Here is a 25510-nt window from a genome sequence, read left to right on the forward strand (position 1 = left end):
GGCGGCGCTGTACCAACTGCAAGGATTTACTATTTATTTGACTCACAAGAAAGAGGTTGGGTTGTGAGGGTAATTGGAGGGTGTTTTGTTGGGGGGTGTGTGTGTGGGGGGAGGGGGGGTGTGGGGGGAGGGGGGTGTGTGGGGGGAGGGGTGGGGGTTAACCTGTCTTATGGACATTAGGCGGCTGCAGTGAGCCCCGGGCCCCGGCAGAGGGCGCTGCGCGGAGAACGCATGGGCCGCACCTCTCACGTGAGAGCCCGGATCACGTGGGGCGGCCGCCGGAAGCGGAAGCTGAAGCCCGGGTGAGAGGTCAGCGGTCCCCACGCGCCTCTCCGCAGCCGCCATGGAGCCGGGCAACAGGCGGAGGAAGCAGCGGCCCGAGGCCGAGGCCCCGGGCCCAGCCCCGGAGCCGGCTCCAGCCTCAGACCCCGGGCCCGGGGAGCCCCACTTCCCCCCAAACTTCAGTGTGTCCGAGATCAAAAACAAACAGCGGCGGCATTTCATGTTCGTGCGGTGGAAACAGGCGCAGCGTAAAGTGAGAGCGGACCCGAGGGGAGGGGGGGAGAGAGAGAGAGAGAGAGAGGGGGGAGGGAAGGAGTGAATGAGGGGGAGAGAAAGAGAGGAGGGAAGGGGTGAATGAGGGGGAGAGTGAGAGAGGAGTGAAGGAGTGAATGAGGGGGAGAGAGAGGAGGGAAGGAGTGAATGAGGGGGAGAGAAGGAGAGGAGGGAAGGAAGGAATGAGGGAGAGAGAGAGGGGAGGGAAGGAGTGAATGAGGGGGAGAGAAAGAGAGGAGGGAAGGAGTGAATGAGGGGGAGAGAGAGAGGAAGGAAGGAGTGAATGGGTGAGAGAAGGAGAGGAGGGAAGGAGTGAATGAGGGGGAGAGAAGGAGAGGAGGGAAGGACTGAATGAGGGGGAGAGAAGGAGAGGAGGGAAGGACTGAATGAGGGGGAGGAGGAAGTGCAGGTGGAGGGATGGAGTGAGAGGGATAGGGTGAAGGAGAGAGTTAGAGGAGGGAGAGGGATAGAGGGAGATTGAGGTGAACGAAGGGATTGACGGTGGGGTTGGTGGCAATGGCAGGTTGGAGACTTGCTGCTGGTGTGGATTTGTGCTGAACAGTTGGCTTTTTCTCATTCAGGAACGGCTCGCAGCTAAAAAGAAGCGTCAAAAGGAGAGGGAAGCACTTGGAGATAAGGTGATTTTTACCAACTGACCAAATAGACCTGTGTCTTTACTATAAACGCATGTATGTTCTACCATAACCAACTGGTGACAATCTGGAGGTGGGAGGGAGAGATAAGCAGAGTCTCCTTGGAGCAGAGTGCTTAGGCAACAGAATATTGATATTGAGTGAACCTTCAATGATGATCTCAATGGTGTGGTTCATGAGCCAAGCAGGTCCACATTACTGATGACAAACTAGCCACCCTGGCTCATTGCTGGGACCTTCAGTGGGATCAGTGATTCTTCCAACTCTGTTTCTGTTAACCCTGCAAGCCAAAGTCCTAACAGGTAGACGACTAGTTCTTAATGCAAGCTCTCAATAGCAACCTATGGGGTCTTAGCTGATCAAATTCCGGCAGTACCCCAATGCACACTCCTGAGTCCCCAAACCTTGACTTTTTCCAACCTATGCCTGGTACTCTCTGAATTAGATAAGCAAGTTGTGCCAATCCAGGGAGAGAGTGTACATTCCATTCCTGATACAGGCACATTTCTTATTCTATTTGATGAAACAGTGCACCCCAGTGATGAAGAGGTAAATTCTCAAAAGCGTGTTGTATTTTATTAGGATATAAATAGTTTTAATCTGTAATTATTTCAGGAAAATAAGAGAAATATAGTTGTGTAGAAAGCAGGTTATTGTATGAAATACTGCAATTTTACAATAAGTACTGCCTCTGAAATTTGTTATTGCAACCAAAACTGATGTATTAAAAACTAAAAGCCATGCTGTAAATGTTCAGTACTATTCTTAGTGATCATAAGTTTACTTTTACCTACTTGCTTCTCTGCACTAGGCTCCACCAAAAGAAGTTCCAAAGACGATTGAAAACCAGAGGGTATATGATGAAACAACAGTGGATCCTACTGATGAGGAGGTAAACTTGATCGTCTTAAAAAGCATGTTGTATTTTATAAGAATAGTTTTATTGAGTATTTTGTACAAAAGTTATGTTAAGTAATATTGCTTTTTAAGTCGAGTGGTAAAGGAGCCCAAATGATTTTTGTATACCAGTACATAGCTGACTTCCTGCACTATAGTGATGCAAGTTAAGGTATCAGTGAGCGTGATCTGTTAGAGAACAGTTACAATTTATTTTTGTGTTCACAAACCATAAAGAGGAATGCTGTAATTATGAATACTGTTTAAAACAAATGGGGGATGATCTGCAGAAAGCGTTTATTTCCTCTTTTGAAGAATTATTATATTAACTTTCAGTACTTCAAATGGATAGATTTTCTCTCTATTTTCATTTCAAAGGTTGTTTTTGATGAAGCGACAGATGAGTTTTCCTCCTACTTCAGTCGAAAGACAACCCCTAAGATTCTTATTACAACCTCGGATAGACCTCGAGGGGTATGTTACAATCATTCTGAACAGGACATGACGTCAACTTGCTGTTATTATTTCTAGAATTAACAGATTTTTATTTGGTTTGCAGAGAACAGTAAGGCTGTGTGAGCAGTTGAAAAACATTTTGCCAGATTCCCATGTATATTACAGAAGAGGGTTGGCTCTGAAAAAGATCATACCACAATGTGTATCTAGAGGTTTCACAGACTTGATCGTCATTAATGAAAATCGGAAAGTCCCAAGTATCTTTTACATTTGTGAGCTTGTTTGAAACTGCTATCTGTTTCTTATCAGTTTTTGAACATACCAATTTAAATTTGTGTTTACAGAAATCAGTTTTAAATGCAACTTTATCAACAGTATAATTGGATAAACTGTCCAATCTTGTTATTGCTTACATTTCCTGGCTGGGGTGTTGATTATGAATTGTACCATCCATATGTAAATCCTAACAATAACAATCTTAGATGAAATGTTTGTAAACTTTTTGTTAATTTGTGAACTTAAATAGTTTCAATGAAAGATGAGTGGAAATATTTGACAACAGTATATTAGGAATAACAATGTAAATCCAGCAGGTTAGAGGTGTTGTTCAACCCTCAACTCTTTTAATACCCACATCCGTGCCATGATGGTAGTTGGGCCTTTAGCCCATCTGCCCCCATCCTCTAGAACTCCATCCCAAAGTTCCTTTGCCTCACCTCCCCCTCCTTTGCTTCCTTAAGGACCGTTCTTGAAACCTTTTTGACCATGCCTTTGGTCATCCTCCCACCTCCACCCCCTTTACCCTCCCCCCATCCTGATTCCACCCCCTAGCTTGGATACCACTCTTTGACAGCCCCTTGACACATCCTCACGACATGAAAGGCACTATATAAATGTAATCTTTTGTTGTTCTTTCAGAACTAATAATGTGGAGGTTAGAGGTGAAGTTGTAATGAGAGCGTACAAGTTGTTGGTTTTTCCTTAACTGAATTATAACAGATGGTTTGATCCTTAGTCATCTTCCCAATGGACCCACAGCTCATTTTAAAATGAGTAGCGTCCGGCTGTCCAAAGAACTTCGAGTAAGACATTCATGTGATTCAAGTAATAACTGTTGCATCATAGTGGCTGTTGTGAATGATTACCCTTTATCTCTGATATTTTTGAGTTTACTCATTAGCCCAATTTCTATAGAAAATGGGGAGAAAACAGCACAAATCTTCAGGCATTATTTGCTCTCTTTGTTCTCAAACCATTTTAACATGATATCTGCTTCTTAAGGTCCAATTTAATTAGGATTTTCTACCTAAATATGAATTGGTACTTCAGGAAAGTAAAAAAGGAACATTAATGTTAATGTAGATTTTTCATGAAGAAGAAATCTTTATTTTTGTTTTGAGGACAGGAGGCACTAGACTGCAAAATTTGATCAAATACATCGAGTGCTATGGGTAATTACTGATTATTGTTCTTTCAGGGGAGAAAGAAGGACATAACAGAACACGTACCGGAAGTGATTCTTAATAATTTTTCTACACGCCTGGGTCACAGTATTGGGCGAATGTTTGCTTCTCTGTTCCCTCACGACCCACAATTTGTTGGACGTCAAGTAGCAACTTTTCATAACCAACGTGACTACCTTTTTTTCAGATTTCACAGGTAACATTTTTAAAGAAGAAGTTAATAAAATAAGCTAACATTTGTACAAGCAATAATAAATACTTTCATTTGATATAGCGCCTTATTACGTCTTTGAGAAGTCTCAAAGTGCTTCACAGAATATATTGTAAAGTGAATTGACTATATTTTGAGGGGGGAGAAACACGGCAGTCAATTATGCACAGCAATTGTGTGTGTGCGTTTTTAAAGGTACATCTTCAAGAATGAAAAACGAGTGGGTCTTCAAGAACTTGGACCACGTTTTACCTTGAAACTTCGATCTCTGCAGAAAGGAACCTTTGATTCAAAGTTTGGAGAATACGAATGGGTTCATAAGGCAAGTGTTTTTCCAGTTTGATTTTTCTTTTACATTCAGTGGCTTTATTGAGATGAAAATGAAAGTTCATTTTTGGCTTGGTTTGCTGTAGCAAACCTTTCACATTCTGTGGCTTCCTTGGATGAAAAGGTAGAGATAAAGCCTGCCAAGTGAACAAGAGGCAGCTTCAGAGCTGAATTATTAAGAAGAATGTTTCAGAACTTAATTGTTTTAAACAAACTGTCGTGTTGTTAGATGAATTAGTAATGAAAGTTTTGACTGTCTTTTGGATGGGTATGAGTTGAATTAAGTTGTTCAAAATGTGCTTTAGGATTTGAGACAATTTCACTGTATGGTTGTATTTTTTTCCTCTTCAGCGCCACGAAATGGATACCAATCGAAGGAAGTTCCACTTGTAAAATGCTGCTTGAAACAGGAAGAATCAAAGTCATCTAATCATTCGCCCCACTACCTTTTGTGTCTTGATGTTTTAAATTAACTCGAGGAAAACTTTGTGACGATTACCTTGAACCAGACTTTTTTTTNAAAAATTGAAAACTAGAGGATATTTGTAACTGTTCTACATCCAATAAATTGGGAGGTTTTATGCAGTAGAACATATTGTAGATTCTAAGCCAGTATAACAGTACTGCTTGATGTGCTTGGGAACAAGATTTGTTTGAATTTAACTTTCCATGTGCTTCATTTCTGTAAACAAAATGTTCAGTGAATATTTTAGTTTGTGTTCAGAAATAACTGCTCTGTCAGATCAGAACTGTTCAACTGAGGATGTTGATGCAGACAAAATAAACAGCTGGAATATTCTGGAACTTCAGTAAGTCAACCACTAAATTAAGGAAATGCCTACAGAACCTGATTTTTTTGTGGCTTATAGCTTTTTTTTGTTCTTTAAAGAAAACACACAAAGCTAATTACTAACCCGATTTTGAATCCTGGCCAGAGTAAATTGTTCTCCATGAAATGAGTTTGCAAATCTCAAATTAACAGGAAAGAACTGACAATCATGGGGTGGGGATAAAAGAGCAAAAAGGCTGGGTATTTGTGGTTGAAATTGTTGCTATACTTGACCAACTAACAAAATTAGTGTATTTTAAATGTTTTGTTGGACATCAATAATGAGCTTCAAAAACAAAATGTAATATGTATACAGGATTTACAAAGGATCAACAGATTTTTAGCAGTTTAGTGAGATTATAGCTTAGTTGCTTTAATGAGGTTTATAGCCTACATAAATTGAACCAAACCTTTATTAAAATTCCTCCACCAGTGTACAAAGTTTTCTAGAAACAGAATTGTGTATAAGCAACTAAGTTTCATATTTAGCAATTAAAATTTTACATATGAGCACCTCATCCATTCAATAAGGTAGGGGTACATCAGTATCAAAAAGACAAGCAATCTGCAAAGTGACAGCAAGGAAAGTTGGCACACCGTTACACAGATCCAACATGGCTTATATGTTGGTCTAAAGGCCACTGAGAAACAAGATTAGTGTAAACATCTTCATTTTTCTGAACATGCACCAAGGTGAATTATCCCACTTCAAACCCAGAATACCTGAAAGGAAAGAAAACGGTTATGAAGCATAAAGTGAATGAAGCTCATCATTCATGACCAGTTAACAAGTTGTGTCCATTTGTATATACAATAGCATAAGATCACAGAAGCAGCATACTACACTTAATCCCAGGGTCAACTAAAGCGTCAATAGTAAATAATCGTTGCATTTGATACAGCATCTTCACATCACGGGGATATCTCAAAGAGCTTCACAGGATTTACTGTAAAGTGTAGTGACTATTTCGTAGGTGAGTATGGCAACTAATTTTATACAGCACCATCCCACAAAACAACCATGAAGTACCAATTTTATTTGAGGGACTCCCAGGAGAAACTCCTTTCAACTAATGTCATGGGATCTAACGTTCCATAGACAATAACATGTTTACTATTAAGGATAGATTACTTCCCGTGAAATAATTAAGGACTCCCAACTTTACTTGAACACAACACATTTTAGAACACAAACGTTTACTTGTGAGACTAAAGCAACAAATCTACGTACCACAAAAAGAATTTAATCATATTTCAGCTACAATAGTAAACAACCACTTCGGGTTTTAAATGGATTGACGCTTGTTGGTACTCCCTTCAGCAGTGGGTCCTGTGGTGCGTTCTGCAGGCAAAATTGCTTCAGATCTGCAGCCGATTGAGAAACCTTTAGGGAAAATTAAAATGTATTGTTAATTTTTTTCTGGATGACAGACTTTGCTAGAGCTACCAGGGACTAACAGGCCTGGTGAAAATCATTTGGCTTTCATAGTCTAGCAAAGTGTAATTTAGCAGTGCAATTAGCAAAATTCATTAATATTGTAGTTAATCTATTTAAGAAAATTTCACTCGATTCAGACTGCAGGTACAATTGGAATTCACAACTATCTTCAAAAAGCAAGTTCAATTCTATTTTAAGAATTACTGCCTCGTGAAGCTCTTAAAGCCATTCATTGTGAATAACTTCCAGAGACCGCACCAATGACGATACCATCCATAATCTTGTCTGAAATTGGCAGCAGAGTAGCAAACTTTATTGGGCAACTCGAGTGGTGTTGAAGCCTGCTCTGAGTTGACTGACCAGTTGGGCCAATAGAAAAGTCTGGCTGCAACTTTTCTGCGAAACCCACTGTAAGCAGCCCCCGACTCGCGCTAAACTCGCTAAACAATGAAGTTTCTGGCCCCGGGTCATTGCCGGCTGTTTGTTTACTCGACGTCACTGCGGCTGGGGCGAGACGGCTAGAGACCAGGTACCAATACTTGAGGGTTGTGACACGGACCTGGGAGGAACCATCGCCAACAGTTGGCAAGACGAAAAGCGGAACAGGTAGAATCAACTGCTACCTCTCAACTCCGGTACTGTAAGTAGAGTGGCTCCGGATGCTCATGCGGGAAATGGGCTTCACTCGGGACGCCCGGCTATTGTGATGGTGTGTCCCTCTCTCTGTTTGTGAGTATCTGTGTGTCTGTCTCCTCTGTGTGTGTGTGTGTGTCTCTTGCCTCTATCTGCGTGTGTATGTATGTCTCTTTGCATCCATGAGTGTATGTGTGTCTCTCTGTGAGAATGTGTCTCCTTGAGTGTGTGTATGTGTGTTCTCTGTGTATGCAGTGCTGGGCCCTGAGAGGCAGGAGGTGGTGACCTCCTGCAGTCAGTGTCTGTTTTTTGGTGGATCTCCAGGTCCTTCAGGCCTGCGATGGTGTCCGCCCCCACCCCCAAATGAGCCACCCAGTTTTTGTTAAAGAGGAAATTAATAAAAATGTTTTGCAACAATCTAATGTGTTATTTCCTCATGTTTTATTTTTATCAATAAAGTATAAATGTAGGTTGCCAGTAAAATGTACTTAAATAGCACCAATCAACTCCCCACAATTTTCTACCAAAAGTGTCACATTTCGCTGAAACTTCTGCAAATTCCCCTGCAATTTTAGGCAAATATTCCCGCACGTTTCTATTGGCCTAGCTACCCACGAGATTTAGTACAGATTATTAGGAGGAGATGTTGGTTACCATTCCTGTATCTCAAATTTACATAAGACTCAAAAATATTGAAGACTGTGGCCATATGGAGCATCTTATTTCACAATGAAAGTAACAATTCTCCCACAGAAGAGGCCAACAATTCTGATTTCCAGCCCATACAGATTTAAAACTACATTTGTCTTTTTGGGTATCAATTATGTAAATGCTTAGCATATACTTTGTTGCAGCCAAATGGATGTAAAATACCAGAAGAGTTGACCATTTTATTCTAAATACTGTAGGTGATTACATGATTATGGTGTCTGGTTTAAACTTCCATCAAAGTAGATGTTCAATGTGGGACTACTGTCCCTTGTAGAGAGCATATCACAGTGCCCCTGGATTCAATATTGGGATTGTGTTTCACTGCAGCATTGACATCCATATGAACCGATTTACTCAAGTATTAATTGATATAAGATTAAAGCATATATCCAATCAACAGGAATAACTTATTAAATTAAATCCCATTTGAAGATTCTCCAATGAAAAGCAGATAAGTTCATTATTTCCTGATGAGAATGCGAAAATCAAGTTCAATGCTGAAATTTAGAACTATTTACTCGACATCATGCTTCAGGTTATTAACATGCAAATTACAAGCTATTAATTATTACTGCACTTATTAAAATGCAGTATCCATTTGCAAGACAAAGCAAATGTCTGTATCGCAGGACAATAGCTACATATTTTGCATACTGCTTTGTATTTCGGACTTGGGTTTCGTCCAATATTTTGTTGCAATAGTTGATACCTTGCAAATCAAAGGGGGTGAAGGTGTTTGGAAAAAAGCTTCTGAAGTGCACAATGTTTCTGCTTCATAATTCAACCTCATCTCAAGGAGTTATCCATTTAAGATGGTGTTAAACAATAGAGTACTATAACTAAATGCATCTATATTGCATTCAGTTTTACAAGAAAAGCAGAAGGGGGAGTGGTTAGCTTATTTTTGTTTTGAGTTTAGTTTCATCTATTCCCAAAGCCTATCATTAACACATTAAATTCATTTTGTAAAACATTTTATTCTGACAAATTTATTTGCAATCCGTGTGTTTACCTACAGTAAGCAGCGCAGTCAGTTAAGTACCAGAAGGTTCTGGGTTGGATCCTGGTGTACGTCAGCCTTTTGAGGTTGATAAAATACATTTAATTTTATTTTTAAAAAAGCACTTGGGGAGTGGAAAGAAAAGAACAGAGCTAAGCAGGATCTCGCAGAGGTCGAACAGATTCCAAGGGGTCAAGCCTGGCTTTAGGCAGGTCCACACTAATCCATGTACTGTATATTGTTAATGACTGATCAGCTGATCTGGCCCATCAATGTGCCCTGGGAGTAGACAGGTGCTCAACCTTGCCAGCCAAGTTCCCATGAAAGTTACAAATCCGGTGTATAAGCAAATTCTTTTTTTTTGAAATAATGAATTTAAGCTTTATGTACCTCTATGGGAGATAGATACTGTGTTTACAAGTCGGAGGATAACCCCTAACTCTTTAAAACTGCAAGGCTAGAACAGCAATTTGAATTTAACTGAGTCGAAGCCCACCTCTGGCGGTAGACTAGCGCTGTGGTTATATAATAATAATCCTTGCGTTTGACACAGCGCCTTATCACGGCTTCGAAACGTCTCAAAGCGCTTCAACAGGACATACAAGAGAGTTTAAAAACTTAAACCGTCAAACGGGAGTCAGTTTTGAGCTCCAGCACAGGAGTTTTATATTCAAAGTCGGTCGATACTTCAGCAACAGTTACCACAGCAAATGTAACCCAAATGAGATCTTGTTTTGCCTCTTGTGGGTTCCACCCTTTACTCGGAGTGTTAGAAGTGCCACTGGAGTCAACAGTGAATCATCAACGGCCTCCAAATGCACAGGACTCTGGGTTGAGTGTTTAAAAAGTTTATTACATGTCGAAGCTGAGTCACTTAATTGAACGCTCACTACCCCCACGTTAAGGATTACCTTCTGGAACCAGTTTATCAATTTGAGTATCATTGTGACCCCCGGCCAACAAAAAAAAATAGGGGCATAATAAACTCTGCCAAATATTTTGATGGTTCAGTCAAGTCACTTGCAAATTAAATTATTTTATGAACAACAGCTGAGATAGAAGCAACTGCTGTCCAGCCAGAGGATGCCTCACAAGATTCATTTAAAACACACAAAGAGAGAGAGAGAGAGAGAGAAAAAGAAGGAATTGACTCTGGGATAACACATGGGGAAAGTGCCCAGGACTTGAAATCACCTCCTAATATATATATATATTAAAAAAATTGTTAGTGGTTAAAACGTTTAGCTGTTGATGCCGACAAAAGCCAATGATGTAATGCTGAAACCCGGAGGTTTTAAGGGGAGAATCGTTTAAAACCTTTATGATTTGGGGTATTCATCTATAGATCAGATGAGGTCGTGTGGGGGGGGGAGAGGAAACTTAAACTGATCTAATCCTATTCCATTGAACCCCGTTTCGGTTGTGTGTGTGTGTGGGGTGTGTGTGTGGGGGGGGTGTGTGGGGGGGGGGGGGGGGGGTGGTGTGTGTGTGTGGGTGTGTGTGGGGGGGTGTAGGTTTGTTTGTGTGTGTGTGTGGGGTGTGTGTGTGTGTGTGTGGGGGGGGGTGGGGTGGGTTGTGTGGGTGTGTGTGTGTGTGTGGGGTGGGGTGTGTGTGTGTGTGTGGGGGGGTGGGGTGGGTTGTGTGGGTGTGTGTGTGTGTGTGGGGTGGGGTGTGTCTGTGTGTGGGGTGGGTTGTGTGGGTGTGTGTGTGGGGGGTGTGTGTGTATGTGGGGGGTGGGGTGGGGGGAGTTGTGTTTTAGTGTAAAATCCAATGATTTAAAAAAAACTCCGATAACGAAAGTAAGAAAATGATAAGTAAAATGAGCTGAAAAGGTCACCGAGTAGCCACACATTATTACCCCCCACCCCCTCCCCAACCCCCCCCCCTCCCCAGCCCCCCCCCTCCCCCCCAGCCCCCCCCCCCCAGCCCCCCCCACCCCCAGCCCCCCCCACCCCCTCCCCAGCCCCCCCCCCCTCCCCCCGGGGCACAGAATGAGCCAGAAAGCTTTACAAACTACACGTTAAAATACTGGAACGACACCAACAAATAAAGCAACGATCGTGTAAAAAACCTACAGGGAGAATGTGGGGTGGGGAGAGGGGGGAGAGGGGGGGGGGAGAGAGAGAGAGGGGGAGAGGGGAGAGAGAGAGAGAGAGGGGGGGGAGAGAGGGGGAGGGGGGAAGAGAGAGAGAGGGGGAGAGAGAGGGGGGAGAGAGAGAGGGGGAGAGAGAGAGAGAGGGGGGAAGAGAGAGAGGGGGGGAGAGAGAGAGGGGGAGAGGGGGGGGGAAGAGAGAGAGAGGGGGAGAGAGAGGGGGGAGAGAGAGAGAGGGGGGGAGAGAGAGAGGGGGGGAAAGAGAGAGAGAGAGAGAGGGGAGAAGGAGAGAGAGAGGGGGGGTTACAGATTTCAGCTCCTCAGTCGGAGGAGGAGGGGAGGAGGAGGAGGAGGAGGGGGGGAGGGGAGGGGAGGGGGAGGGGGAGGGGGAGGAGGGGAGGGGAGGAGGGGAGGGGGGGATCCTGGAGGTTACACGGTTCGCAGCTTTGGAGGAGACGCAGGTCCGGGGGTGTCACTGTCACTGTCCGGTGACTGAGAGGGCGAACCGAAGCCTCGGCAACACAGCGCCCGTCTGACTGCCTTTGCGCTGCAGTCACAGCCTCTCCTTTACCAGAAATGGCCCTGTGAGTGAGTGTGAGTGAGTGAGTGAGTGTGAGTGAGTGTCCATTGCAACTCCCCCACCCCCTGCCCGGGCTATTGCTATTGCTCTGCCCCGCAAATACCTTAACCCCCCCCCCCACCACCCCACTCCCCTCCTTTTTTTTTCTCTCTCTCTCTCTCTCTCCTCTTTCCCTATCCCTCCCCCTCTCTCTCTCTCTCTCTCCCCCAGTTATGAAGTCGCTCTCACCTTCACTCGGTTGAAACTCGCCTCGAAGCGCAGTTGCTGGACCAGTTTTCTCATGGCGTGGATGTTGGTGTTGGCCGACATTCTCGATGGCGCTATAGTGGGGGAGACTCCTCGGAACGAACAGGAGGAGGAAGTGTGTGCGTGTGGGTGTGTGTGTGGGTGTGGAGGAGGAGGAGGGGGGGAGTGGTGGTGGTGAAGGGAGGGAGTGGAGGGGAGGGGATGGCTGGAGTCCAGTGATTGCGTTGGTTTTTTTTTCTTGTCTCACTCACTCACTCTCTCTCTCTCTCTCCTCTCTCTCTCTCTCTCACTCTCTTTTCCGGTGTTTCTTGGTGTGGTGTCAGTGGATCCTTTTCGCTGCTGTTGCGCCCCTCACCGATCACATTGAGTGAAGCAAAGAACACACTCACACACTCTCCCACACACACACACACACACACACACTCACTCACTCAGCTGCTGTCTCTCCCCACCCCCAGCCAACCCCAACTGTCTCACTCAGCATCCCTACGCGGATGGATGGAGGGGATGGAGGGATGGAGGGAGAGAGAGAGAGAGAGAAGGAGGGAGGGAGATGGGTTAAAACCTTCGACGCATTACGACTCATTGCAACCTGAGCCCAGATTAAATATTTCGTAAACGCTTCGTGTCAGCAATCCGTGTGGGGGTCAACCCAAATACCCAATCCGTTTAGGTCCTTTGCAAGGTAATGTGTTTAGTAAATAAGGTAGTGGGTGTGTGTGTGTGTGTGGGTGGGTGGGTGGGTGGGTGGGGGGTGTCAGTGTCTTCCAATGCGTTAAATTGGACTGGTTAACTAAGGCTAAAATAACCAATACATAGTCACACTTTAGAAGAAGTGAGATGGGGCGAAGCACAGTATTTAATAGCCTTTCCCAGTTGTAAAGGGTTGGCCATTATACTTCCTCCATCCTCTGCACCAGTCTGGATACCTGACTTGTTCTTGATCTTCCATTCCCTTTTCTGGCAATATTGCACAAATCTGGTCAAAAACACACGTATTTTGGGTTTTGTGGATCATTGAAAATTGTGTGGAATACAAGTTTGTATTGCTGTGCCACAAGGAAAGTATTCAGTGGGTTGCCCCAGAATGGCCATCAGTGCTTCACATCTTTCCTCTTATCTCTCTCTGTCTCTCTCTTATGTCTACTCCCGAGGGTATATTTTATCCCGAGGGATTTATGGGTTTTCAAACCTATCCAGAACGTCTGCATTGCATTGCATTGAGTGTTAGTGACCTGAGCTTCTCACAGCATTGAGTGTATGTTGTTTTGAACAAAAAAAAATCCTCGTTTAACATGTTTACTATCTTTCCTTTTTAAACTCCCCCCCCCCCACCACCAACTCAATTTCGATTCCTTGGGATCCTGGCTAATCTGTGGCTCAAATTGACCCTAATATGCATATCAGTTTCAATGGAGCCAGATCTTACATGTCAGTTGGCAATACCCAGGCATAGGATTGCCACTGAGTTGGTGATTGATCGCAGCTCTTGTCATTCAATGCCTGGATAGGGCTGTGTTTGAGTGCAGTTCCTGTCAATCAACCCAGATGCATCACTGTGTTTGGTTGAGTCTGCTGTCCATCACCCAACAGCAATACAGTCCTGAATCTGGAAAGTTACAAGGGTTTTGCAGCTTTGGGGAAGACACAAGACTTGTCAGTGAAGTCAGGGGGTGGGGGTCTGGAGTGGGGGAAAAAAAACAAGACAATCAATAAGACAAGGTACAATCCTGGCCATTTCTCAGTGTCGCTTTATTTTTGGGATCATCTCACTGGTTTTAGCTAAAACTGCAGAATTCCTTTGCAATTTGAGACGCCCCCATGAAATCCACAGCACGGGACAGACCCGGGACAGCAGGGGTGAGTGAACGCTGGCAGTCAGTCAGTCAGTCAGTCTGTCAGTCTGTGTTAACAACATTTGTGTACTTTTTTTAAGAAAATGCAACGAATAATCACTTGGTGAGCAATAGTCAGATCTTGGCATACTGTAGTTACTCGGTATCCACCAGGACAGTGAGGACTGATGTGAGTTACAGTTGTTTGAGGTTGGCTATTTATACAGCAGAGTAGACCTGGATACATTTTGGCAACATTGGTTACAGCCCAAATCCAACATGCAAAATTTTGTTCTCATACAATAAATTACCTGACAATGAATGAATTCTGACTGGCTAATCAAAGTGATTTGTTTTTGATTGTTTTTGATTAACGATCTGGGTTCGATGAGAATTATATTTCTGACTGAAGGTCTTTAAGGGTTTGGAGTTGAACATCGCTTTTTCTGTGTTAACTCAACACCGCGCCCTGTTTATAAGTTTTTATTCATAACTCTTGGTAGGTACCGCTTTTGGCAAACGCTTAAAATGGAAACAAACCATCAAAGACGTAATCTGGAACATCACCAGGGCCCTAATTTATAGCAATTGGAATCAAAACAAAAATGGTTGGTAACTGGGAACTGTGTAAATAGATACAAGGCATGCATGTGCCATTCTGTTTGTTTTTGTGAATTTATGACTTGTTATTCAGTGTTGTTGGATGGAATGTAGTTGCAGTGATTTAGCTGGCCCTGTTCTCAATCTCAGTCTTTTTTCTTACAAGGTAAACACATTCATTTAGGAAAATATGCCTATCTGTTTTTCTTAAAAAAGAAAAGCGAGCTTTAAAGTGTAATGCAAAAAAGGTCGTGATCAAACATTTTATGACACATCATAAAGCAAACAGTGACTCAGATTTTGTGTAATTCTAATCTGTGTTCTGAAGTGCAATGTAATATTCGTTGTTATTGAATAACGAAATCTGATCTGCATACTCTTTATTTCAGTAATCATCGATGGTTTATGTATTCAGCAAATCATGTTTTGTAGCTTTAATGTGGGTTCAAACATATGAGTATATTTGTCATATATTAAATAGTGATAAGCTATTATATTAAATGCAAGGATTATTATATTACTATTATATTATTATCTGGGACAGGATATTATTAAATGAGGTAAAATACAACTGTTTTGAAATTGTTTTCTGCCTGACAAACTACTGGAATTATTAGTTTGTAGACTTAACTAGTAGGAGCAAAGTAAATAAAATCTGATCAGGAGAATGATAGTATGAAATGGGACTCAGAAAACAAAGTAAATCCTGCAATATTTATTGACATTGATTGCATCAGGTACCCTCTTAATTTCACAAAGTCACTGTAAGGCATTGTGGGGTGTGATCCTGCATAAGGGACATTACATAAGTGCAAACTGTTGTATTACGTATATACATTGGGCCTTTATAAGGAGATGCTTCAAGTACAGTGTTCATTTCATCTAGTCTGCTTTATCTTATGTAGAATATATTTTTCACAAAAAACATGTAATTAGTCTTAATTTGAGCTCTCATTTTTTAATAATCCAGATTTGCTCTTGCTTTCCTGGTCAGACATATATTTATTTAGGTGTATTGTATGCTGGTGAGAATATTTATCTTGTCAGTGTGCCTATACATGTATGCAGTATGCTCAGGCAATGTCCAGCAACATATGAGCAGCCTTCCTTACCAACTTTCTTCACTTTTCTTCCCTCCTCCTTTCCTGAAAGCACTGACTCGCACCGAGATATGGTTTGACTGGTGTGCCCGCCCATTGGTACCTTGCTCAATTGGCCATTCTTCATGTGTGAGCCTTAACAATGAGTCATGACTGTTAGCAAGCTATTTGACTGTGGGGGGCATTGTGGTTGAGGCCAATCCTGTTCATTACAGGTTCACACACAAAGACATTTTCCATCAGGGATTACTTCATAGCAATGAGGAGCAGGAATCCTGACTGAACTTTATTCCTTTTTCCCCTCCACTGCCTGAGACACGAACACAAATTGCAGTGCTGTGACTTGCTCCCGAGCTGAGGTTTACTAACTCTACAGATTGTGAATCAAACCTGTAACCTTTTGGACTGTATTACTTGGTCCCATTACCCACTATGCCATCACGGGAACTGCATCCTTTCTCTCTTTGATTTGAGAACTAATGCCACATTGTATTTTAGCAATGACTGAAAATATAAGGACCATTTATTTTCTTAACTGACACCGCTGGTAACAATCTTGGTTATACAAACATTGCATATGTTAGGATAACAATAAAGCAACATTAAGTTGTTGGACTATAAATGTTTCTATCCCAGTTTTTAAATTATTTCAGGTGCTGGAGCTTCATGTCTTCCATGTACCAGAAGAATTATGGAACGCCAAGTTAAACACTGTTTCTATTCGTGCCATTGGTAAATTTATTTCTGCTGGATTTATCAGGTAAGGATTAAAGCAGACTTTTTTAAACTATACTCATAACTGAATCCATTTGTACAGATATGGCACATGTCTGCTTTTCTGGTATGTTTATTAACCCAATGCAGACATGATGGTGAGCTGCTAATTTGACATTTTTAGCGTATGAATAGAAATTCGAATATTTTTCAAATTTCACTCATGCACTTGAATATTTTTCACTTTGTTTGCAATGATTTTAGGTTAATAAACTACTGGGGGTGGGTTCACTACATATTTTTATGAATTAATGGTGGAGATAAAGCTTTATTATTTATCTCGTTTGCTGTGCTTAAGAACCACTGATGTTGATACTGAGCACGGAATCTGAGAGAAAGTATTCCTTTTTCCAATACCAGCATTGCTCACATGGATGTTTGTAAAAATTATGGAAAGCGGAAAGAGTTGTTAAGCTCCCAGTTTTATAGTTTGGCAAATTATACATACACTGAATTTGTTTGAGAATGAGGAAGAGTTGTGTTTATTTTTGTTGCAATGGAATGTATACATGCTATATTTATCTGCTTTGATACCTTTGTAACAAAGGGAAAGAAAACGGTTCACAAACACTGGAGCCAGTCAAATAATAGAGCCAATTAGTGCCCATTTCTCAATTTGTTATTATTATTCAGAAGATACAAAATTCAGATGATTCTCCACCTCTTCGCAGGGAAGCAGATATTACCAACCTTTTCTACAACTAATGTTTTGTCTCTTATGTCCCAGGGTATTTCCTGATCTGAGTTTGCAAGCATTAAGGCAAGAACTTGGAGATTTTCTTGGAGATGTTTCTGTTAATGACAAATTTGTCTATTTAAAATGTGTTGGAAGAGGTTTGGCAGTGGTAAGTCATTTGCATCCTATTTAGCAACGTTTAGATTCCGGATGAGATTCCGATCATTTTCTCTTGTCAATGGTCAAGGATGAGAACTTGAGAGTTTTGAGATTTTGCATTTTTGGGGGTAAAAGTTCTTACCAAGTGGAGATGTCATTTTCAGGGCAATAAATATCTTTCCACTGTCACTACCTGACAGCATCACTCCCAGACTGGCATTTCTGGGACACGTTTTAAAGAGTTACTTACGCACAACTATATAGAGCTTGAACATTGTAGGTCTTTTCTTTTTAAAAGAATTAGTGAGTTGTGGCATTGTGTGATTTTGTGGAATGTTGTGCAATAAATAATTTGTTATCAGTTGCAGAAGTGCAAGCCACGCAATAGGAACAAATGGAGCGTGTTTGGGCATGTATACCATTTGAAAGCCTTTGTCTAAGCAGTTGACTACTTCTCAGAGCTATATAACAATTCTGTCCATATGAATGAGTGTTACTGTACTTCCTAATTCATACTTAACAGTAACACTTATGACTTTTCCCTTCATATTGGGTAATAATTACAATTGGTCCATTATTCAAATGTAAAATAAATACCTTGAAAATTCATGGGTGATCCATTGGTCATTAAGTTTTAATGGACTCCTTAGGAGCACGCAGCTGGACCTCTGACTTTCAGTGGGGCAATCACAGTAATTGTGCTGCCAACAGGTTGATATGGCGTTAGCAGGTCACAGAGGTAGGAAGGAGTAAAGCCGTGGAGAGCTTTGAAGGTGAGGACGAACATTTTGAACTCTATCCTCTGGGGGATGGGGAGCCAGTGGAGCCGGGTGAGGGTGGGGTGATAGGGCCATGGAGCCTGGTGCGGGAGAGGACACAAGCTGCAGAGTTCTGGATGATCTGCAGCTTGTGGAGGCAAGAGTTGGGAAGGCCAACAAGCAGGGAGTTGCCATTTGTGGAGACAAAGTGAAGACGGTGTGAAAGATAGTATCTGAACCAGTCAAATAGCAGACAGTGTGATTCTCTTTGCTCTGCAACCCAAAGTATAACTTATATATAACTTAGCTGTAACTTATAATATCACCAGTGATAAAACACAATGTGAACCCAGTTAGTCATAGCCTGTCAAATACAAATGTGAAGGTTTTACAAATAAGAATGCTCCCCCATGCCAATTGACTTCAGAAAGTCAGAAGGGGAACTTGAAACTTTTTACCATCAGATCCTTACTGATGTGAGCCACCAACATTAATCCAATGTTGCATGGAAACCATTCAACTAATTTACATTCAGTATTCGCCACTAGGACCATTAATCCTCTTAAAGCAAATGTAATAATATTGGTTACTATAGTAAATAAATCTCACTTTGACTATACTATGTTATTGAACCATAAATCAGTTTCATTCATTTTCATGCACTGTTGGTAATTTTATTCAAGTGCAAATATTGATAAATCTATGAGAGCTTCATCTTGCTGACAGTGGCAAGAGTTGAACCCAAATACAGAACTTCACAGTATAAAATAACATTTCTGCAGTCAGGCCATTGAATGCTGATGCGTCCTCTTTAAACCATAGTTTTCAAAAGCTTTTAGCACTTAGATATAGTGAGTAAGAGCTTGCAAGTAAAAAAGGAAGGTGGATGGAAAGATAGGAAATTCCATAGATTATTTTTCTTTATCTTTGTGTGTTGCCACATGTTGATGATTTAAAGCTCTCTGACATGAGCAAGAAGGGACATATTATTTCTCAAGGTACTGGACTTTTGGTGGAATTACATTTTCTTACTGTGTCTAAGTTAGTTTACTTTAAGTGTATACCTTGAGTCTGAAATGTCTTGTTTTCCATTATGAAAATATGAACAAATAACCCACAGAGTATTTGTAATTATTATTTCTTATTAAGAGAAATAGTCAAGCAAAATCTTATTTTAACAAAGTCTCAAAATAGAAGGCTGAGATTGGTGTTCGATCTGAGGAGATTTGCTTTTGAGATCTGAAATGCATGGTTTATCAAAGAGCAATCATTGAAAAGTCATCAGATAAGACTTGGCTCCTGGTGTGATGGGCTGTCAGGTGATAGACAAACAATTTAGATTGGTGGTATTTGATTTTAGTTTTAAAACAAGAGGCAAAGGGGAAAACAAACTGCCCTTTATGCCACAAAAAAGGCAATCAGGGAATTTAATAAACTTCCTTTCCAGTACGGTCATACATCTCTGTGAAGGTCACGTTCTTCCCGAGTCCTGGCTGAACTGCTTTAACAAGCTGAGAGAACAACAACAGACACATTGATTTATTAAGTGTACTGGAGCTAGTGTACTGGAGCTAGAATCACAGCAACCTTATGAAATGGTCTCTGTGTATTCAAATATTTGCTTGGTATCGCTTGCTGTTTGACAACACTACACTGTAACTTGTCACAAGGATGGCAATCTTTCCAAATACTGAAGAAAGTTGAACGTAGGAGGCTATGCTTAGAACTCATACCCATTTAATCTGTGATTGCTGCAATAAAGCGTGCTGGTAAAATTCCTGTGAAGAGTCTGTAAATTGTATTGTGTTTGAAACTCTGACTTGTAAAATAATTCTTTCTTTGAATGTTTTCGCAGTTATTTGCTTATGTTTATTTTATATTCTTCGTATAACAATTTGTGTGCTAAACTGGGTAACATTGTTTCAGTTATTCGTTCAACGCTCTTATAAACAAATAATGGGCAACTATCAAATCAGAATTATGAAATTAATTCTTTAATTTAATTTAATCAATCTGCAAGTGTAATATGTCCCAGAAAAATGTTTCAAAAACGGCTAACAAAGATGAAATTTGGCAAAAGATAGGAATGATAATTTGAAGATACTATATTGGGAAATACTTGTGGCTAGTTTACATGATTTAACACCATGATAAGCTCAAGTGTGAATTCGATTCAGCATATTGCTTAATCACGGAATGACTGATTGTTAAGAAGAATTTTGCATTGCACAGCTCAATGTAGAATTTATTTTAATGATCCCTGCAGACCTGGGCATTAATGCTAAGATGTAAGCACCTACGTAGATTGGTTGCTTGGTTATATTCTCATCTAATTGTTAATTCACAATTAATGCTTTAGAATTAAATAAGCAAAAGACAAGAGACTGCATTTCTATTATTTGGATATTTTTCAGTAAATTAGAAAGCGTTTGTGAATGATTTAGGAATAAGAGTAGCACTTAATGAACCATTTAGATTAATGCTTCTAGTATTCATTCTCATTGTAAGTACTATGGTTGGCTCATTTTGAAAATGAACTCTTGAAATCTTATTTTTAGGTGAAAGCAAAACAAGAATTAGAGCTCAAAGTAAAGTCATTTGCCCCTCCTTACGTATGTAAATCTATTGTTATTTTCTTAATATTTATTCATTGAATTATATTTAATATTTAATCGAATGCCTCTGGTCTCAATAACCTTTACTTATAGGCTCCCCAGCCAGAACTCTACCTGCTGATCGGTGTGGATGAGGATACTCGGATTGAGTCTACCCACACATTGACACCCGATTCTACCCATACACTCACACCTGATCGTCAGCGCTTTGCTGGGGAATATTTTGGGCCACATCAAAGGCTGGGAAAAGCAAACCCAGAAGAAAATGAGACTTCAAGGAAATGTAAACCTAAGAGTTTCTCACAAAATGTACACAATACCAGGAGTCCAGATTTCAGTAGCATCTACGTGCCACACGAAGGACTGAGAAGTACAAATCCTGACGAAAACGATGTCTCAAGGGATTTTAAAAATAATAATTTTTCACAGGAGGTGCACAACAGTAGCCGTGTGGATTTAAACAACCCTTTCACCTGGGAGGAGAAAGAACCATATAAGAATGAACCACGCAGTACACCAATTAAAAATAAAATACATGAGAATAAAATAGCAGAAAGCAGTGAACTACAAGAGGATCACAGGCTGCCAGGAAAAAAAGGTTGATAAATCTTGTATTTTTTTCAGTGATACATACCAAAGCAATTTCTCTTTTGTTTGTTTCAATGTATTTTTTTAAAAAATGTAACCTGAAACTTTGTGATGTTATAAATTACTGATTTAAAATATGGCTGTCAATAGCCCTTTTATGTATGTGGTACTAAAACAGGCTCATGTAGATTAATGAATTGAGGACTTCATTGCTCTTGTTTAAAAAGATTAACATCTTTTTTTTCCTGTAGAAACTGCACCAATGGCAGATGTAAAATCGGTTGTAAATTCAGTTTCAAAGGAAAACAGGATTCAGAGTAACAGCACGTGGGATTCTGGGGTACCAGAATCGCTGGACGATAGGGATCTGGACTACTTAGAAAATGAAAGAAAGAAAAGGTAAAAATTAATATAGAAATAGATAACTATTTTACTTTGCAGCTTAAACACAGTAATATTGTTGTTAACTGTCTGCACTTTTACTGTCAGTATGACATAAATCAAGAACGTTGATGCTCTATTTTGCTCTTTTTTTCTATTTAATTATGAACTATTCATGATTCATGAACTACTCCAATTTTCTTTTCAGCCAGAGACTAAATCTGGAACAAGAAACCAGTAATGTTGGAAAAATAGTCGGCCAGGTATGATTGTACTTCACGCGAAAGACCATAAAACCATAAGTCATAGGAGCAGGAGTAGGCCATTCGGCCCCTCGAGCCTGCCCTGCCATTTAATAAGATCATGGCTGATCTTATAACTAAATTCCATTTACCCGCCCTATCCCCATATCCCTTAATCCCTCTATCCTTTAGAATCTTATCAACCTCAGTCTTGAATATGTTTAAGGACTGAGCATCCACAGCCTTCTGGGGTAGAGAATTCCACAAATCCTCTGAGTGAAGAAATGTTTCCTCAACTCAGTTCAAAAAGGCAGATCTTTAATCTTGAGACTGTGACCCCTAGTTTTAAAATTCTCCAACCAGGGGAAACAGTCTCATGGCATCTACCCTATCAAGACCCTTAAGAATGTTAGAGATTTCTATAAGATCACTTCTAATTCTTCTATATTCTAGAGAATACAGGCCTAGTTTACTCAACCTATCCCCTCATCCCAGGAACTAACCTAGTGAATCTACGCTGCACCCTTTCTAAGGCGAGTATGTCCTTTCTTAAATAAGGAGACCAAAACTGCACACAATATTCTAGGTGGGGTCTCACCAAGGCATTATACAACTGCAGCAAGACTTCCCTACTCTTGTACTCTAATCCTTTTGCAACGAACACCAACATGGCATTAGCATAAAGATATTTGCTGAACTCGGACCACAAAGGAATAAACATGTATTTAATTTGTTGCCAGTTATATGTAAGCCATATCTTTTTCTTCCTTTTATTTCTTATTATTTTTTAATGTTTCTTTAGCGTTTTTGAAGAATTCAAGGTTTTGATACTTTTCAAGTTTCTACATTTATTTAAGAGAAATTATTTTGAGCAGCAACAACATTGTATCAAATAGAATACACTCACAAACTGAGCCTGATTCTGTCCTCCCCTGCCATTCACACACAAGCACTTCCCTGTAGTGGCCCTTGGAGAGCGATGTGGAGAGGAGACCTTGCTGTTTCCTCTACAATCCAGACATTAAAGTTAATTTTAGCAACAACAACAACAAAATTATATTTATAGAGCGCCTTTCACGTCGGGAGGACGTCCGAAAGCGCTGAAACCTCACCAAGGTGAGATCAGACAACAACAGATCAGGGATTGAACCAGTCTGTGTGTCTCAGTCATCCATCGAGTCCTTGTAGAACCTGAAACTGGTTCATGATATGTGATGAAATTGCTAAAATACCGTACTGTATCACCATTTTATATTACAATAGTTACTTTCAGCATTTATTACTGTTTTTTACATTGTTATGCTTTTCATGTCACATCTTTTTTGTTTTAAATATCCAGATGCAAGGGGATGACACAGAAGTACAATATGCACCAGTTAGAAAAATATATTCCATGCCTTCTCTACCGCATCAACTAGTTCTCACTACACAAAGTCAGCAAATCCAATCATTTCCAACAGATGGTGAGTATCTGATATAATTAGATTTTACTGTTATACTTGAGACGGAACAAGCACAGCACACAGCATACTTTAGCTGCACACAGAACTGGTGACTGCTTTGTGCGTGCCAGGGAATATTATCGACATGGAGAGAGTGAATAGGACAGAAAATGTTTTCTTAGGTTCTTTGACAGTTTCCCTCCTCTCACCCCATACGTCAGCTTTCAAGCTAAAATAGATGCTTTACTTTGTATATCTACATGGTTTGTTATTCACACTTTTTTGATTTTGAAAGTCGATTAGAGTTTTCCAAGCAACTTTTTTTCTTTTAGACCAGCTTATTGCACAAATAAAAGCAATGAGGCAAGAGAGAAAACATCTGGAAAAATCAAGGGGAGAACTGGTGAAGAGAGCAAGAGGACTATTATCACAAAACCAATTGAGAAGAAACCAAGGTAGAGTCCATTATTGGGCTGTGATGTGTGAATTTAAATGTTCCCTGTGATACTCTGTAACCAAAGAAAAGTTATGCAGAAACAACTTTTACTCCTCCTTCAAGATTCCCAGGTGAGAAGCTAACCATTGCTCAATTTTCTTGGTGTACAATATTTTGGGGACCTTCATGGATATAAAACTACCCAGGCACAGGAATTTTAATGCACAACAATGATTTGAAAAATGCTAAGAAGGAAAAGATACCACAACACTCATTGTGCTCTTCCTGGTCTGATTATCACACGAGAGTCATGGTAATGGACCTATTTGTGATTTGCAGTATTTTCATCCATAATGTGCTAAAATATTTGTTTTACATTATATAGAGGGCCCTGCTGTGAGGCATTTACTTAAACTGACAGAGGTATTGGCACTTTTTATAGTCATCACACATGATGTAGTACTTGTTATTGCATGTAGGAAAACAAATTGGGAGTAAGGTGATGTTATAACTTAGGTTCTCCATCAATACCAATGTTTGAAAGGTTTTGATTATGCTATATATTTATACCATTTATATTTCACTATAGATATATTGCTGATCCAGAAGCTAACTGTCCCTACATTGAAACTGAAATACACATACACTTTCAGTACATAGAACCGCTTTTGAAGTGAACTCATCTTGTGAATAGACAATGTAATACTGAATTTTATAGCAGCGACGTTTCAGGAGTCAACTCATGTGTTTGCAGCTCGTGACAGCTGGAAAAAGAAATACTTTGAATGTAAGAAGGCGACTGCTCCATTAGAGGAAATGTCCAACACCTTGCGTCACGAGTTGGAGACACATTACCTGAAGCTCCTACGGCAGCTGGAGGCCAGGGATGCAAGGAAACAACCCAGAAATGTAACAAATGCAAGCTCTTCCAAGGTAAATGCTGTTTTAACTTGGATACTAGGCCAGGCTTAAACCTCAAAGGTTACTTTTTTAAAAAAATTATGAACACAATGATAATTTGTTGGTTTTGAAAAAAATACTTAACATATTTTAATTTCCTCATTTTTGTATTGAATTAATATGCTGTTCCAGAATAAGTTCATTATTCAAATTGCAACACTCAAGCATGAAATTGATCAGCTTTATAGAAAAGTGGAAAATGCCAAAATGAAGCTAATGACTGAAATAAAGGTATGAAATTTAAATAGGCATTTGTGCTGGTTTTACTTGTTGAAATGTTTTTAACAAGTAAAGCATTTATTATCTGTACGCACTTTTCGTCAATTTTAAATTATCAGGATTATAAACTGATTGATGTTATAGAGTGTATATTGGAATGGAAATAATGTAGGTACAAATATTAACCATAAAAATCCAAATTCAAATAACTAAGCGCTGAACATACACTTAGTAGCTGAGCTAACAATAATCCTTGCATTTTATGCATCACCTTATCACGTCTTCCAGATATCTGAAAGTGCTTCACAGAACGTACTGTAAAGTGAATTGATGATACATTTAGTTGAAACTAATTTCGGGTGCTTTAGTTAGATGTCATACTCCGAGTGAAAGAGGTTTTGTTGTGTGTGAAGCCTAACTGAACATTGATATCTGTACTAAGTAATAACTTTTTGCAACTTGCACTCTCTTTTAGTTGAGAAATCAGGCAGCCACAGAACTCCGAGCACTCAGAGCAGAACTGGTACAGAAAAAGGCCCAGTCATCCCAAACAAGACTGCATGGTGGTTCAGTCCCTCAAAGCCTGAATCGTTTAGCCATTAAATAATACATCTATACACATTCAATGGATGCC

General features: G+C 40.4%; 3 protein-coding genes across 5 annotated transcripts; 2 read left to right on the forward strand and 1 right to left on the reverse strand.

The window, feature by feature from the left end:
• Positions 1-286: 286 nt before the first annotated feature.
• On the forward strand, positions 287-6115 carry rpf1 (ribosome production factor 1 homolog). The gene is made up of 9 exons (XM_042335719.1): positions 287-535; positions 1137-1193; positions 2020-2100; positions 2484-2579; positions 2665-2818; positions 3561-3643; positions 4039-4220; positions 4431-4557; positions 4914-6115. Exons 1-9 carry the CDS (start codon positions 344-346, stop codon positions 4953-4955), a joined length of 1014 nt encoding a protein of 337 aa, XP_042191653.1. The 5' UTR covers positions 287-343; the 3' UTR covers positions 4956-6115.
• gng5 (guanine nucleotide binding protein (G protein), gamma 5) lies at positions 5787-12255 on the reverse strand. Its single transcript, XM_042335720.1, has 3 exons — positions 12074-12255; positions 6623-6775; positions 5787-6114 (listed from the first exon to the last, which is right to left on the reverse strand). The coding sequence occupies exons 1-2, from the start codon at positions 12152-12154 to the stop codon at positions 6650-6652; spliced, it is 207 nt and encodes a 68-aa protein (XP_042191654.1). The 5' UTR covers positions 12155-12255; the 3' UTR covers positions 5787-6114; positions 6623-6649.
• Positions 12256-13734: 1479 nt separating this feature from the next.
• On the forward strand, positions 13735-25507 carry spata1 (spermatogenesis associated 1). 3 transcript variants are annotated; one of them, XM_042335717.1, is made up of 12 exons: positions 13735-13951; positions 16280-16386; positions 17128-17245; positions 20552-20605; positions 20702-21206; positions 21448-21595; positions 21786-21840; positions 23159-23282; positions 23594-23716; positions 24452-24630; positions 24790-24888; positions 25352-25507. In XM_042335717.1, the coding sequence occupies exons 1-12, from the start codon at positions 13913-13915 to the stop codon at positions 25481-25483; spliced, it is 1683 nt and encodes a 560-aa protein (XP_042191651.1). In that variant the 5' UTR covers positions 13735-13912; the 3' UTR covers positions 25484-25507. The 3 variants fall into 3 exon arrangements, with proteins under 3 accessions (XP_042191651.1, XP_007885399.1, XP_007885398.1); XM_007887208.2 differs by having other exon boundaries at positions 21038-21206; XM_007887207.2 differs by lacking the exon at positions 20552-20605.
• Positions 25508-25510: the final 3 nt, after the last annotated feature.

The sequence above is a fragment of the Callorhinchus milii genome, unplaced genomic scaffold (genome assembly GCF_018977255.1).
Source record: "Callorhinchus milii isolate IMCB2004 unplaced genomic scaffold, IMCB_Cmil_1.0 Scaffold5, whole genome shotgun sequence".
Taxonomy (NCBI): domain Eukaryota; kingdom Metazoa; phylum Chordata; class Chondrichthyes; order Chimaeriformes; family Callorhinchidae; genus Callorhinchus; species Callorhinchus milii.